The sequence below is a fragment of the Miniopterus schreibersii genome (assembly GCF_964146895.1).
Source record: "Miniopterus schreibersii genome assembly, chromosome: 4".
Taxonomy (NCBI): Eukaryota; Metazoa; Chordata; class Mammalia; order Chiroptera; family Miniopteridae; genus Miniopterus; species Miniopterus schreibersii.
Genome location: NC_138105.1, coordinates 89514351 through 89530810, shown reverse-complemented (window position 1 = coordinate 89530810; position 16460 = coordinate 89514351). Strand labels below are relative to the sequence as shown.

The following is a 16460-nucleotide window of genomic DNA, read 5'->3' as shown; positions in this document are numbered from 1 at the left end:
ATTGCCTTTTTCTACGTGTTTATGATCTTTATGCGAGCCTTTTCTGTTTCTTTGAAAACTTTATTTAAAACGAGCCCCAGTTTTTTTTTATTATGATGATTCATTTTATTCTGCTTTAATTCTTTACTTAGTCAACCAAGCTTCTTTCTCAGTGTGTCATCATTTGAGTACAGGGTAATGTTTTTTATCTTTTCCTCTTGTGTTTTCAAACAACCCTGGATTAGAGATGTGCTCTTGGGGGAACTTTTCAAATACGTTGTTTTTCTAACCTAGCTTGGAATTTTTTGTTTCAATCAGACATCTCTAAATTTCAGTTTTTAGTGGCTCTGACCCACATGTGTGCCACCAGCTCATTTCAGAACTGCATCCCAAGTAGCTAAAAGTTTCTGAAGAAATGAAATAGTTTCCAGGAGTCAAAACAAACTTAGTCTTATTGCTTTTTGCTGAGATTCTCAGGATAGTGCTTCCACAGAATTCTGAGTAAATAATTGTCAGTGTGCATTAAAACAGCTCTTTTTTTTATTGATTTCAGAGAGAGGAAAGGAAAGGGAGAGAGAGATAGAAACATCAATGATGACAGAGTCATTGATCGGCTGCCTCCTGCACACCCCCGACTGGGGATCGAACCCGCAACCCGGGCATGTGCCCTGACCGGGAATCAAACCCTATCACCTGGATTCTAGGTCGATGCTCAACTGCTGAGCCGCGCCGGCTGGGCAACAGCTCTTCTTTATCTGTTGGCTCAAGGTCACCCAGCAGGAGGCAGAATCAAGACCTGGGCTGGGACAGCTGCTCTCCAGGCCTCTCCTCTCGATGTCTGTGCCTGGGCATCTGGGAGACGTGCATTAGTTTACCAAACACCATGCTCGCCCCTGCTCGCTATTACGTGTCTTATGTGGAGGAACATTCTTGTATGTGCTCCCGTGTCCTCTTTGATTATTTCCCCCAAAAAACTCCGAAAAGTAAAACTACTGGCCAATATGTGAAAAGTTCTGCTATCCAAATTACCCTTTATCAAGGTAGAACCTGTTTAATATTCTTACCAGCAGTTATGCATGCCCCATTCATTCATATTCTCATCAATTATTGCATTTGAGAGAAAAACATCAATTTGCTAGGCAAAAAAATAAAAGTGGTAGCCCATTGTTTCCATGAAAAATGTAGGGTATGTCCTCAGCATACACAGTATGTATGTCACACAGCTCCAGGTGGATTTATGAATTACTATAAAATTTGAAAGCATGAAACAGATAGAAATATAGTGAAATCTTTACCTCATGTCAGGATGGACAAGGATTGTCTAGATATAAAGCAGTTTAAGAAACAAAAATGTAAGTGATTGATAGCTTTGGTGATGACAAAATAACATAAAAAACTCTAATGAATCACGAAGTAAGAGAAACACTCCCTAGACAAAATACTGCCAAGTACATGAATTAATAATTTACAATTAAAGAAATTGAAACTTCTGTTAATATAGAAAAAGTTGCTGGTAATTATAACTTTCCAAAGATGGGATACATTCCTTTCAAAAAGAGTTCCAAGTCACCTGAGAGATTCTAGTTAGAGCAGTAATTGTTGGGATCTGGTGGAAGGAATCCAGTCATCAGAAAGATATTTGTGTGTATCATTTAATCATTTTTTCTACCTTAAGAATGCATATTAGAAACAAAGATTGGCACCTTTGGTGGGTTTTGATTAATGTTGCCAAATTACTACTTCAAAAGTTTGAACCAATTTAAAATTCCACCAGCAGCATGTGTGAGAGGGTCTGTTCCCCTGCAGAATCTGGAGTCCTGAATATTATAATTTCTTTCAATTTTTGCTGATTAGGTAGGCTAAGTAACCATCATGGCTTAATTTGCATTTCTAATACAAATTCATAGTTTCTAATTGTGGCAAGCATTGTCCCACAATTTGGTGCCTATTTTATTTAAAATTGTTGACCTTAAATAGAAGGCCAGATAGTTCTCCAGCACAGTAGGTTTATTTGGGAACAATAACGAATTGCAACTTGTGACCTGTAGTCTAATGGTGAACCGCCCACAACTCCAAGGGCAGAGAGGAAGGTCCTTTTATAGTGGAAGGGGGATGTCCAGAAGGGCTGTTGTAAACAAAAGGCCCATTGGGAGAAACTTGGAATTTGCAGGGTAGTAACAGTCTTTCATTGGTTGTGTGGTTGCTGGGCGAGGAGAAGATCCCCCCTCTTCCTGCTCGCCTTTGGGAGTGGGAAACATCCCTTCCTCTTTGGAGTAACTGATGATGAGCTCTAGGGTGTGAGAGCTCCCCCTACAGGCTCTCGCAACCCCGATTTATTCATTGGTTTCTGTTCATTAATCTTCGTACGATTTGGATGGAAGTCGTTGCCATCAGAGGTCAGAGCTGCGGAATGGACTGAGCAGCGCTGTCTGTGGATTTTGTTGGAGTCAGAAGTACAAGCTGAGTTGCCAGCAGGTGACAGGAGGCAGTTCTGAGTAATTCATTTTTTGTGTTTAAAAAAAATAACAGCATCAGTAACAACAGTAAAACCTGTTTTACTTTCCTGGTTGTGTTATCACAGTTGCAAGCATGTACACAGGGAAAGCATGTGTGAGGGCATGTTGGAGGCTGGATCAGTGTTTCCCACCGAGCTGCGGCAAGTGTTCTAGCCCAAGAGAGAAAAAAAGTTAATCGGGCATATCTTTCCCTGAGACATCTGATGCCAGCTGTTCAAGGATGGTGGGGGGGGGGGGGAAGGGAGGGGAGGGGTTTAAGGGCCATTCAGTTCCACCCTGGCCAGTGTGGCTCAGTTGGTCAAGCATTGTCCTGGGCACCAAGAGGTTGCCGGTTCAGTTTTCTGTCAGGTCACATGCCTGGGTTGCGGACTTGATCCCCAGTGGCAGTGTGCGGGAAGCAGCTGACCAGTGTTTCTCTCTCTCTCCCTCTCCCTTCTTCTCTCTCAACATCAGTAAAAACATATTCTTTACAAAAAAAAAAAAAAGGCCATTTCATTACCACGTAGGCTACTTTGATAGCCACTGGGAATTTGATGTCATTGGGCTGACATCCGCATTGACGTTTCCCTTTTCTAATCCTGCTTCTCCCCCCCCCCGCTTTTTTAAACAAGTGATGATCCCTAACGAGCATCGTTTAGGGTCTACTTCTGAATAAACCTAATTTACGACAGACCCTGAGTCTAGTAAGGGTTCAGAAAATAACAAATAAACAAGTGTATGCACAGGATATTTTCAGATAGTGGCAAGTATGATGAAGGAAATATAACTGATGAGACAGTGGCCAACAGCGGAGGAGCCGCGGTGGAGGGAGGAGGCCCCTTAGGTGGAGAATGATGTCCTGAGACTGAACTCAGAGGGAGGAGGCAGCTTATTTAAGGGGGAGGGGGCCTTCACCCCTCACCTCTAGGATCCCAAGACAAAGGTCACAGGGATGAAGTGCCTCTGATTTTTTTTGAGAGCCTAAGTAGGAAAACCTCAGATTTTAAATACATTTCTATAATATATTCTACCCACCAGGGGCCCAACAGGGAACAGATGGCATATTGAAAATGAGATAATTTGAGAAAGATGTAATAAAAAGGCAGTTTACAAAGAGACAGAACAGCACCCCTTTTCCCTCCCAGAGAGAGGATTAGAAGGTTGCCATCCGCTCCCCGGCATCCTAGACTTAGAGGGGCAGAGGAGGGAATGGTCAGGGGAACCTGGATACTAGTTCACACAGATGGAGCCTGGGGAACAGAGCCCCATCTCACTCTTCTTGCTCCCCCAGACTCCGGACCTGCTCCCCACTGGCCAAATCCAGGCCCAGACTAGGGAGCCAGAGAGGCAGTTTTTGGAGACCCTGCAGCCTAGTCTCTAGGGCTACAGAGCTTGATGGTGAAGGGCGGAGGGTGGAGCTGGAGAGGCAGAGGAAGACATCCAGCATGTGTAGTTTATATTTTAAAACAATACTGGATGAGATTTGGAAGAAATGACAATAGACCCATCTGAGGTTTTAACCTCAGTCTGTCACTGGCTAGCTTTAAGTCAACTTCTGTAAGCTTTTTTTTCTTTTTTTTTTTTTTTACCTTTAAAGATATTACACGGCTACAATTAAACTGATGAACTTACTCTGAAATGGTATGACTTTGATGTTCACAAATCAGAATAAAGTATTTTAAATATATTTTAATGAATGCAACAACAAAAAATATCTCGCACAACATTGTTTTCAGTTGTGAACACAAAAAATCATCGTTGAAATAACCAGAGTCCTGGGTCTGTGTCTCTCTATTTGGTAAGTGACCGTGGTTCAATAAAATATCTTATAATGACCTAAGTCAGATTTCTGTTGTAGGTTATGAATCAAAAACTAGAATGATTACTTTTTTCTCAGGGGCTCAGACTCCCTCCAAGACGCAACTGAGAGAGAAGACAGGATATTCTCATTCCTGAGATAAGCGCAGGATTCATAGATGGGACCACTGGGAATGTAATAGGGGACATTTTGGTAAACGGGGGTGATTGGGGAATAATAATAAAGGCTTAGATCGGAATGGCGTATCTATCAATACTTTTGACTGAGTAGGATGTATTATCCTTACAGTGAGATTTTGTTAGATGCTTCTGCTTGGATTCCACAAGCACGTTCTCTCAGGAAATTTCCCTCGTAAGCCCACCTGAATTTGTAGCAGAAGCCTGTCTAGCCCTTTAACGGTCACAGTATCTTCCCAGAGGATAAGATTCCAAAAAAGCAGAGTCACAGAAGGCCAGACAGCTGCGGAAAAGTACAAAGAGCTGCAATCTGAAGCACGCCATTTAGCCAATGGGCACATGATTGCTGGCAAGCTTCCTTTTTTTGGTGATTACAAGGTTGAGCATCGTAGCGCATGTGACTCCATAGGAGGACCTGTCGAGAGCTTTTACAAACAATTATGCGTGAGTGTCGGAGATTTTCATTCAAGCAGCAGGCCTCTGTGGAGGTCAACCAAGAATAGGCTGGAAGGGGGAATATTAAGTGGGCCTCCTTGGGGAGAGGCCCGTGTTTGCTTGTCTGGGTGGGCTCATCTACATAATTGACTAAAACAGAGTGAACAGCTGTGAAATACAGCATTTGAATGTGTGGGTAAAACAAAATTACAAAATATGCAGGGTCATCGAACATGTAATGTATTTTCATAGGGTTATTGGATTTTCAAGCTCATTCGGGGTATAGGAAATCCCCCAGTCCTCTAGAGAAGCTAAAGGACTTTATCAAGGTCAGCTAGCTAGTTAGTTATAGTGTACTAGCTAAGTATGTGGACTCAAGTCAGACATCCTAGACTCAAATCCCAACTCTGTCACTCACTGTGTGAGTCTTGAGAAAAATCACTCTACCTTTCAATGCCTCAATCTTCTCATCTACAAAATGGAAATAGCCATAGGACTTAAAATGGGAATAATAATAGGACATTCCTAATATCAAATAAGATTTTACATTTCAGTAACCCTAGATGGTGTCTAGAACTTAGTAAGTGATTAATTAGAATGAGGTATGTTATTATTAGCAAGAATGCCAGAGCTGAAGTCACCTGACTCCTAGAGCAATATTCTACCTAATCTAGAAAAAGCAAGAGCATATTATAAGAGGATATGTGTGAGAAATCAGTTTCTTAACTAAAAATGATTGTAAGATACAGAATAGCGTTAGTCTTCTTGAGTTATAAAAGCAAAATATTTAAGTGCCTTTGGGAGAAGTTATTCAGATGCGCTCCTTAGAAGTTTTTAAAATTTCAGTCCATACTCTCCTTCTTAAATTTAGTGTGTGTATCTTACTCCCCTCTAGCTGGACTTTTTAATTAGTATTTTTTTACAGCTAGCATTAGATATATGTATCAACATATTTTTTATAATTGACCTTTTCACATCCTGATTTTTCTCTAGCAATGGTGCCAACTAATGCTACAGGATTTCTTTATCCTTTGTAATTAGAATAAGTTATACTTTTAAGTAAATACTCATTTTGAACAAAGTAAAAGCATGCTATGAATTAGAACAATATGTTTTGAGTATGATTGAGGATAAGGCAGCAGATGCTCTTAAAAACATATTATGGACCAGGCCAGTGTGACTCAGTTGGTTGGAGCATCAGCCTGTACAACCAAATGGTGGCGGGTTTGATTTCTGGCCAGGACACATACCCAGGTTGTTGGTTCGATCCCCGGTCGGTGCACATATGGGAGGCAACTGCTCTATGTCTCTCTCTCACATCAGTGTTTCTCTCTCTCTCTCCCCCTTCCTTTCTCTCTAAAAAAACCAACACAACATACTATGAAATTGTTGAAAAAACATTTTTTGTGTGGAATATGGGTGGTTATCTAGATAAAGAAATCAAGCAAAGTTGAAGTTCAGAGTTACTTTCTTATAATCTCTGGTTGAAACTAGCAGGTTGCTCACGTGTGAAGACTCATGTTTAACCGTGCAGCCCAACTCCTGTGGCCCCTCCTGAGGAGTCTGCTGAAAGGCCCGAAACCTGCCTGTAGATTATGATTCCGAGTTTTTTCCTATTGGCTGAGGGGCAAAGGCATCTATTACCACTTATTAACTACCTTTGCCACATTCAAGCTCGGGATGACATGGTGGCATCATCCAATTCAGATAATGACCCTATTAAATATGGTGTATGGCTTTGGTACAAAATGCCGGCATAGCTGTTGTATTTTTTGATTTTATAGATGCCTTTAAGTGACTATGTATTTTACAGCACAAGTCATTTTTGAGTGGCAGTGCCCAGTGGCTAAGGAATAGAGTTTGCCCGGAGATCTCTCAGCCCCATCAGACTCCTGGCATTCCTCGAAGGTGTTTTATCATGTAGTAGTATCCTGCCCCAGGAAAGGCCCATTTCTGCTTTTAACTATGGAGAATTGGTCACAGGTAAATGAGGTGCATTCTGGAGGCATCACTGACTGTTTCCTTTGGTTGAAGACAGAAGGGTCTCCCTATATTTCACAGTGGTCATCACACTTAATCAGGATGCCTGCATAATGAGTTACTAGCCTCACTGGGAAGACTTCTAGTGGTGGAGTTGAATAATTTAAGGCCCATTAGGGATGTTTATCAGGATCCAGGAAGGCGTGCTCGTGAAAATCCCATTAAGTGTTTTTGTTCTGATTTATTCCTAGAGAAACTCACCCTTGTTCTAAATCAGAAAGTCCCAAAAAATAGATTTTTATGCTCCTCATTGGAATCTTCTGACTAAGATTCACTCCAGGTACCTTCTTGTATAAGATTGATTTGACTTTCAGATCTGTTGCAGAATTTTTTTAGTTAAATCAGGCACTTAATATAGAGACTTGCTTCAAAGCCCTCCATTTGAGAATGCTTGTGACCATGACTTTCTTTTCTTTGTGTCATTATTAATAATTATCATTATTACTATTTTAATCTTGGGTTAGTGACGTGTGCCAGGCACCTGGCAAAGTACTTACAGTACAAACAAAACAAAAACGGTTATGGTTCCGAGTCTCACAAAACACCTGGAAAAGATACAGGTTCATTATACACCTAACAAACATGCATGTCTGTACTTTGTGTTAAAATCTGTTAAATAAAGATCCATATACACATACGGCATATTTTTCACCTATTTATGTGTTTGGAAGCTATTTACATCATATCATGTAGCTCTGGTTTGCTTATAAGTCTGTGATGATTCTGCATTTCTTCATGTACACAAGCACATATGTGTACTACCAAAGAGCCCCTGGTCAAATGAGTTGTCACTGCATCTGCTCATTAGCACGCAGTAATCACAAAAGTTAAAGAACATTTTGTGAATTACAGATCTCTTTCTACCACTGTCATTTCACAACAAATTATGAAGGCAAATATTTAATTCAAGTTTTTCAGGGTAACCAAGTGTTGGAGAATCTAAGTCACTTGCCCCAGGTCATTCATCCGGTTCTTTATGATCAAGTTTCCAAATGGATTACCTTAGCTACAGAGTTTCTGCTTTAAACCAGAAGGAGACACAAATGCCTCATAAGCATGGACTAGAAAACTTTTATATACTTTCTTAGCTTTATGAAGTATATTACCCCATTAAAAATATAAAACACTGGTGTAAATGAGTGGTGTTTATGTGAAAAAAAGCTTTCTTCTACTTTATTTTTAAAACAAGAGTAGAAAGTCATTGCTTCTGCGATATCACTAGTCAATTTATTTTTCTTTTTCACAACACTAGCTCACAGATGTTAGTTGCCATGAATATGTATCAGCAGAAAGTGTGAACTGCAGCCTATAGTAACGATCGCAAACTTCACTTCGTTTACACAGTCGGACGTCTGTTTATGGCTCCCTCCTTTTTTATTGGGTGTGTGCTCTTGTACCTTTTATGTCCTTTGTGATTATTCTATCAGATGAAGTTAATTTTCTCTAGTATCTTAAGACAGGGATTATTTCTGCTATTTTATGTAAATAGTATGGATGTTTAATATGCTCATAATGGACCTAATTTCATTTCCTTTGGAAATTTCTCTTCTGCATAATATAAGTTCCTATATGTTAGTTGCAATTCAGGCTGTATCCACATGTCAAAAAAGAAAATCAGTGGACTAGTGAGAAACTCACCCAATACCACATAGCCCCCCAAATTATTTTTTTAACCCAGAGAAAGGATTGAAATGTGAATGGTAATTTTTATAGAATTTAAGAATTTGAAAAAACCCTTTGAAAGCTGAAACAAACAGATTGAAAATAAGATCAGCTCTGGTACTATATAGTGTTAATTAAATGGATTAAAATTTATGTACTATTAAAAATATTAAAAGAATCACTAAAACCTAAGACACACTATAATTTTAAGTTAAAAATTAGAGAAATAATGCAATAAAATAATCCTCCAAATAAAATGTTTATAATGATAAATGGTTCTTTAAAAAATAAGCCAGATAATTTCCGATTGTGATCATTGCTTGAAGGAAGAAGACAAGATGAAGCATTAGTTCTGCCAACCACTTTGGGTGTCCCTGGGGACGAGCCTCTCAGAGGAGGTGATTTTGGAGTGGAAGGATCACAGGGACACACATACTAGGCAGAAGGAACCAGTGCAAAGGCTAGAAGATAGTGAGTGAGGACTTGGTATGAGATAATATTGGGAAGGAAGGATCAGATTATTCAGGGCACTGTAGGCCACAGCCAAGACTTTGGATTTTATTGGAAGAGCCACTAAATTTTTTAAGCAGAGTGGTGATAAAATCTGATCCGTGTTTTAAAGCACTCTGACTATTGTGTGGACATGGAGAGTAGGGGGCAGATGGAGAGGCTGGGAGACCAGGCTGCTGTAGCTACTCGGAGGCAAGGTGATAGGGCTCTAGACCCGGAGGGAGGCAGCGAAGGTGGAAAGGAGCTGGGCAGAGTAGCCAGCACGTCTCAAGGAAGGAAAGGAAGGGATGGAGGTTGAACGCCGGCCCTAGAAGGAAAAGAAACATTAACAGCACAGCGCCAGTGCAGCAGAAATCAAACTAAAGAAGCACGAACGACTTATATCAAGTTAATCACTCACAGTAGGTCCCCTTATCTGCAGGGATATGTTCCAAGACCCCCAGTGGGTGCCTGAAACCACAAACAGTACCAAACCCTATAGATACTGTTTTTTCCTGTATATATGCACCTGTTCACTTAAAAGAAGCATTTCACGGCTTCTCTGTGGCATACCTGATAGCCAGCATCATTCCTTTTGCACTTTGGGGCCAGTATGAAGTAAAATAAAAGCGACTTGAACACAAGAACTGTGATACCATGACAGGCCAGTCTGATAACCACGACAGTGATTGAGTAAGGGGCAGGGAGCGTCTGCACTGGGCAGATGCTGGACACGGGAGGATTCCCGTCCCCGGCAGGATGGGGGCGGCAGGGTGCGATTCATCCCACTGAGAACATCACGCAATTTAAAACTTATGGATAGTCTATTTCTGAAATTTTCCATTTAATTTTTAGAGCATGGTTGAATGCAGGTAACTGAAACCACAGAAAGTGGAGCCATAGATAAGGGGACACTACTGTATTTTCATCCCATGACTGAGGAGTGGGACTCATGCACCTAAGTGAGGAATTCCATAGACTCAGTCCACCTGGTTTACTTGTCTCAGTTCTGTCCACGACCTTTTGATGAAAAAGGTCTAGCTATGGACTGTTTTTCCCTGCATCTTATTTCTCTGTTCCCAAAACACAGTAGAACGCCCCTCAGAGTAGAGTCAGCCAGAGTTGGTCAAATTCAACATCAGTTTCTACTCTCAGTTATCTTCAACAGATATATATTTTTAAAGGGCCTATTATGTGTCATCTACTCATTTATATTCTTTATGTAAATTATTATATCAATTCTTACAGAAACCCTGTTATGTAATTATTATTATTGTTGTTCATAATATCCATCTTTTTACTGACAAAAAACTAAGGCAGGTTAGGGGCTACTAACCATCTTGATGTGGATCAGTCAGTGAGGTAGTTAGAATTCATACCTGTGTCTGCTGCGCTCTAAGACTTGTGTGTGTTTTTCATCACCTTATGCTCTGCCTCAGAAAACACATATTGATAAATCATTTAGGACTATATGTTTTTTGGCTCCTTTTGCAGAGAGATGATTGAAAAATGATGACAGAGAAATACAAAGACATTAAAGGGACATATTATTTTCTCTCTGATAAAATAATAGAAGAACCAACTGTTCTAAATAAATAGCTCTACCAGCCCAAAGGAGAAAGCTCTGTAACAGGTCATGAGAATATCAGATCGCTCAGGACGGAGCCATTCCGGTGACAGATGGAAGGCTGTGTGTTGTATTGAAGCACTTGCAAAGTACTGTACTATGCGTTGAAAGGCCAGAATGATGGCTCAGAGCCAGAACTGACTGCAGATTAGATTTTAGGGTCTTGAGAAAGGCAGGAGAAGACATGGGAATGGAAGAAGAATATATATGTTGATGTTCTAACTCGCCTGTGATGCTCATGGAATAGGAGTCCTGGGACTGTCTCACCCCAACCCCATCACATTCTGGAGCATGGGAACCTCCTGTCTATCAAACACTCCAAGGTGATTTTGGTACAGGAAGGTTGTGGACCACACTTTGGGAAAATACTGATTTGGTCCAGTCTCTTTATTTTATAAATCAGCACAAGGCTCGTACGGGAAAACGGTTACCCCAGTTCGCGGTACTCTGTTTCATTAGAGCTTTGGCTAAATCAGTCTCCTAGAGGCCCGGTTCTGTCTTCTTTGATTCTTGGACTTAATTTTTCCAACTCTAGCCCTGGACCAGCTGACAGCCTGTATCACTGTTATTTCTCTTCTAGAATCACAACCACAGCCGCCTGCATGATGGACCTGCGGCGGTACCCGCTAGACGAGCAGAACTGCACCTTGGAAATCGAAAGCTGTAAGTTGTTTTGCGAATCCGGCTGGACGGAGCCCCGCTTTAAGGTTCTCCAGACCACAGGTCCTGCAAAGGTTCTGTTAGCACACCCGGTCCCTTCCCTCCAGGGTGCTGCCATCCTCTCAGTCTTGTCCCGAAACCCTGGGAGAGATGTGAAAGGGAGAAGTAATCTAGCACTAAAAGGAAGATGCTAAGAGCCTGGAAGAAAACCAAGGGTTATTCTAGTCATTTAAAGTACAATATTGGTGCAAACAGCTACACCAGGCTTGGGACACTAGGTGAAGGCGGCAGGGAGACACAAAGCATCTGAATTATTTCTGCCTCTCGTAAGCGTTATCACTTTTCGGTTGCAAAGTAAGTGTGGCCAGAACATTTGCAGGATGTGCATTGGTGGAGTGGTTGGTTGTTTTCCCCCAGGAACTATTTTCAGTGTCAAAATTTATTCTATATTCTTGCTGAAGGCCGTCTGGTGAGCAAGATGGGTGTATATGTGTGTCTGTTCTCTTTCCTGCGCTGACCTGTTTTGCAGAGTTGTTGCATTTCTAGGCCATAGTTTGTGTCCTTGGCGATTCAGTCACCTACTCTGTTGGGTACAACGTTGATTTCAAAACCCATCTCCGTTCCAGAGGTGATTCAGGGAGGTCCTTTGAAGTGGAATAGAATTTCGAATCTCTTTTCTCTGGCAGTGCTTTGTACAGTGTTCATACCTCATCCCACCAAACAATTGTAAGCTGACAATTTTATATGGAGAATTCTAGGTAATGAGCAACTTCACTGCTGCGCGGACACTCTCAGCCTGTGTCAGGAGCTCTCGCTGTGACAGGCAGCGTGACTCTAAATCACCGCTCTGAGCAGAAATACAGCTTTCATGACACATCGTGGGTATTTTTGCCCAATTCAAAAAATAGCTTCCAGGGATAATTAAATTTACACACATTTTTTTGAAGAACCTGATTTCATACTCATATTTCCAAATCATTATTTTCACTCTAGATTTTTGCCATGCAGAACTACTTAATAAAATTGCTCTATGGGATTGTTATGATTATTTTTTATGTAAATATCTTTGGGATTAACTTTGCATTTTCATAACTAATAATACAGTTTAGAGTGCAGAATAATGTTCTTGAAAGTCTAAAATCTAGTTGTTTCAAATTGTTGATGTAAGGATATTTTGAAAAAAATATATGACTGAGTACCACTCATGAATTTTTACAGTAAGAGAATTTTTTGTGGTAGAATTTGACTGGAATTTTAATAATCATTATTGCACATGGTTAAAACACTGGCACTGATGTCATATCACCCTCACCAGCATTTGTTATCTCCTGCCTTTTTTATGGTAGCCATTCCAACAGGTGTAAGGTGATATCTCATCATGGTTTTTATTTGAATTTCCCTAATGATTAGTGATGTTGAGCACCTTTTCATGTACCTGTTGGCCATTTGTATATCTCCTTTGGAAAAATGTCTGTTTGGTGCCTATTTATACATTGGATTATTTGGTTTTTGCTATTGAGTTGTATGAGTTCATTATATATTTTGAATATTCACAACTTATCAGATATATTTTTTGCAAATATTTTTCTCCCATTCCTGGCGTTACATCCAAAACATAATTGCCAAGACCAATGTTGAGGAGCCCGTCCCCTATGTTTTCTTCTAGGAGTTTTATAGTTTCAGGTTTTGCATTGAAGTCTTTAATTCATTTCAAGTAAATTTTTGTGAGTGGTTTAAGATAGGCTTCTAATTTAATTCTTTTGCATGTGGATATTCAGTTTCCCTAACACCATTTACTGAAAAGACTATCTTTTCTCCATTAGGTATTCTTGGCTCCCTTTTCAAATATTATTTGACTATATATGTGAGGGTTTATTTCTGAGCTCTCAACTCTGTTTCATTGGTCTGTGTGTCTCAATTTTTGAGACTTCTTTTTGTGGCTTACCATGTGACTGGTTCTAGAAAATGTCCCATATGTGCTTAAGAAGAATGTTTATTCTGTTGCTGTTGGATAGACTGTTCTGCATGTGTCTGTTAGATGTATTTGGTCTACAGCAGCGATTTCCAACCAGTGTGCTGTGACTGGGCACTGACTAGTCAGGGGCACTGACTTCTTATTCCTTAGATTGTCAAAGAAAAATGACAACCAATACAACAATAGTTGTCCAGTGTGAATGGATTAAAATTAGACCTTTTTTTGATCAGATGGGCAAAAAAATATGTTTTTTGGTGTGCCGCAGAATTTTAGTACTTAGTTTATGTGTTCCATGAGATGGAGAAGATTGAAAATCACTGGTCTATAGTGTTGTTCAAATCTGCTCTTTACTATTGATTCTCTGTCTGGATGATTTATCCATTGTTGAGAGTGGGGTATTAAAGCTCCCAACTATTATTGTATTGCTGTTTATTTCTCCTTTTAGTTCTGTTATTATTTGCTTTATATATTTAGGTGCTCCAGTATGGGGGCATCAATATTTATGGTTGTTATATCTTCTTGATAAATTGACCCCTTTATTACTATATAATGACCTTCTTTGTCTCCTGTAAGCATTTATAGCTTAAAGTGTATAGGGTAGATGTTAATATTCCTGTTTTTACAACTAGGGAAACAGACTCAAAGAAAGAAAGCAACATCCTCAAGATGATGTGGTCACTGAGGGGCACAGTGGCTCTGAGCTGATGTGGGAACTGATAGTTGTAAAGCCACTGATTTTGGAGAGACCAGATTAACAGGAAGATCACTGTTCTAAAAATCATGAAAATAGCCTGTCCTCAAAAAAAATTTAGGCTTAATCATATTTCTTTAGACAGCAAATCATTGTTCTAGAAAGTGAAACACCCGCTATCCAGGCCCAGTTATTACAAGCATATTGAAATTTGGATCCCATCCTTTGAACAGCCAGCTCTGAAGTTGATCCTTGATGTTCTGCCGTGTTCATTTACTCCATCCTGTTAAGTAAACGATAGGCGCCCATTCCCCCTCCTTCCTTCTGCAGCCCCTCTCGTCTCCCTGCCTCTCCTCTCTTCTACTTAATTTTCTTCTTCCCTCTTTCCTTCCCTTTCTTGCTCCTCTCAAATGCATTCGACCCTAATAGTGGCACTGCTAAACCTTTGTCACCTCGTCTGCTTACAACAATCAGTGTGCTGGTTTCCTTTTTAGGAAGGATAATATAACTTGCTTCAGGGCAGCTTGAAGTGGAGAAAGGTTGACCTGAGCTCATTGTTGGCTCATTCATGCATTGCTTTACTCAAGAATCTACGCTCTCATTAAATATTTATTGATCACTGATTATTTACGAGGCATTGTAATAAGTTCTAAAGATAGAATGGTGAACCAAAGTAGACAATATCCCTGCCTTCCTTTATTATGCTGAGGGCGATAGGTTTCGTTTAAATAAATATATGTAAGAATGTAAAAATCCCATTGGTAAAAAGTGCTGCCAAGATGAAAATTTAGTTTAGTCAGATCTTAAACAAGAGTAAATCTTGAAATAAAGAGCTGATGGTTCTAGAAAGGCAGTGAACTGCGCATATGTCAAAACTTTCCTTGGGTTTAGAGGAGTGGAGTTTTATGGAATCAGTGGGATTTTCTGAACTACATGGGCCCTGATAACATGCAGGAAATAAAACTTATATACGATATCCAGGCATATATCTTGTCTATATCTTTCTCTGAATCTTTCAGTCAGATTGGAAAAGGGATACTGGGATACTCACCTATATTTCCAGGGAAATACCACCTTCAGAGTACCAATGACAACAAAGTTATGTGCCAGCCTGTATAAGGTTCATTTGAAGGTCCTTGCTATTTAGGAGTAAGATGAAGTCTTTTAAAGAAATAATGAATTGTCCCAGGTGTGCCTTTGTGTATACTAGTACTTAACAGTATTAAGAGGGTCCTAACACTTTTAGGGCAAGTCAAAGATTTATCTCTTTCTAAAAATACATAAAGTTCAAATCATGTCGAGGAAACAACATCCCATCGTATGGCAAGGCTGCTTAGTATATTCCATCCAGAAGTGAAAGGAGGGTACAGGGAGTGTCCCAGATCTTTGAAATGGGAATAGTTAGGGGGCTACTCTGTGATATTCTGAGCCAGATCAGCTGTCCAATATCAGCATCGGCTACTAATTATGCGGGACCCCTCTCCCCTCCTCGGAAGAGACGGGCTGGGCTGTCATACAGTCTTGAGCTCCTCTTGGGACAGGTGCACTGCTTGTCAAAAAGGGCACATGGAATTCTCACAACGGGACCCATTAACAGGCTGTTCCCGCTACAAACACCAAAGTTCCTTTTTTCTCATTGGTTTGTGTGCTTTTGTCACAGCCCATCTCTGGTGAGTCGGAGTGGAGAGCCTGGGTGTGTCAGAGAGTAAGATTAATGCTGTCACTCCCAGTGTCCTTGGTTTTCTCGGTCATTCCCAGCCTTGGTGCACTCTCTACATTGAATCAGAGGGCATAGAACTTTCTCCACAGCTCTTTCATAGGCAGCTTCTCAGGGCTATGTCAAGTGTCACTGAGACAGCCCATCAGGCACCTCCTTTTAGGATTCCCCCCCCTGAAATCCTCCTAGGTCTTTCTAGATCCTTTAAGAAACATCCTACCACTGCCCTTTGTGGCTGCATCCGAAACCAGCTCTTGCTGGCCTCTCACAGCCCCTGATTCCCTGCCCGACACAGGGAAGGCCATCCTACTTAGCTGAGCCTCGGTGTCCTGACATGAGGATAATATTGTCCATCACGCAAAGTTATGAAGATTAAACGACCTAATACGAACTAATATGGATTAAGAATCTAGCACTTTGCTTGTAACATGGCAGACATCGAATAAACAGCAACTTTAGTAATTAGTAGTTATTACTCTAACACTAATTTTGATTATTATATTTAAAAGTCCCATAGTGCCAGGATTGGCTCTAATTATGAGATCTAGTATTTCCAGCCAAGAAGAGGCCCGAAGCACCGCGCTGCCCTTCTCAACCTTTGTAGGTCTCCTTCCAGCCCTTGTATTTACATCCCAATTAAGTCTCATTATCTGAAGGGTCATCTACTTCTCAGCTGTGCCTACAGTAGTAGTTGC

The 16460-nt window shown here is 40.5% G+C and overlaps 1 protein-coding gene across 2 annotated transcripts in view; it reads left to right on the top strand.

Annotated features, from left to right (window-relative positions):
- GABRB2 (gamma-aminobutyric acid type A receptor subunit beta2) overlaps nt 1-16460 on the top strand; it is a 177059-nt gene that overhangs the window by 76685 nt on the left and 83914 nt on the right. For both annotated transcript variants that reach the window (XM_081133932.1, XM_081133931.1), the window contains exon 5: nt 11303-11385. In XM_081133932.1, the coding sequence (XP_080990058.1) occupies nt 11303-11385 (83 nt within the window). The remainder of the gene's footprint in view (nt 1-11302; nt 11386-16460) is intronic.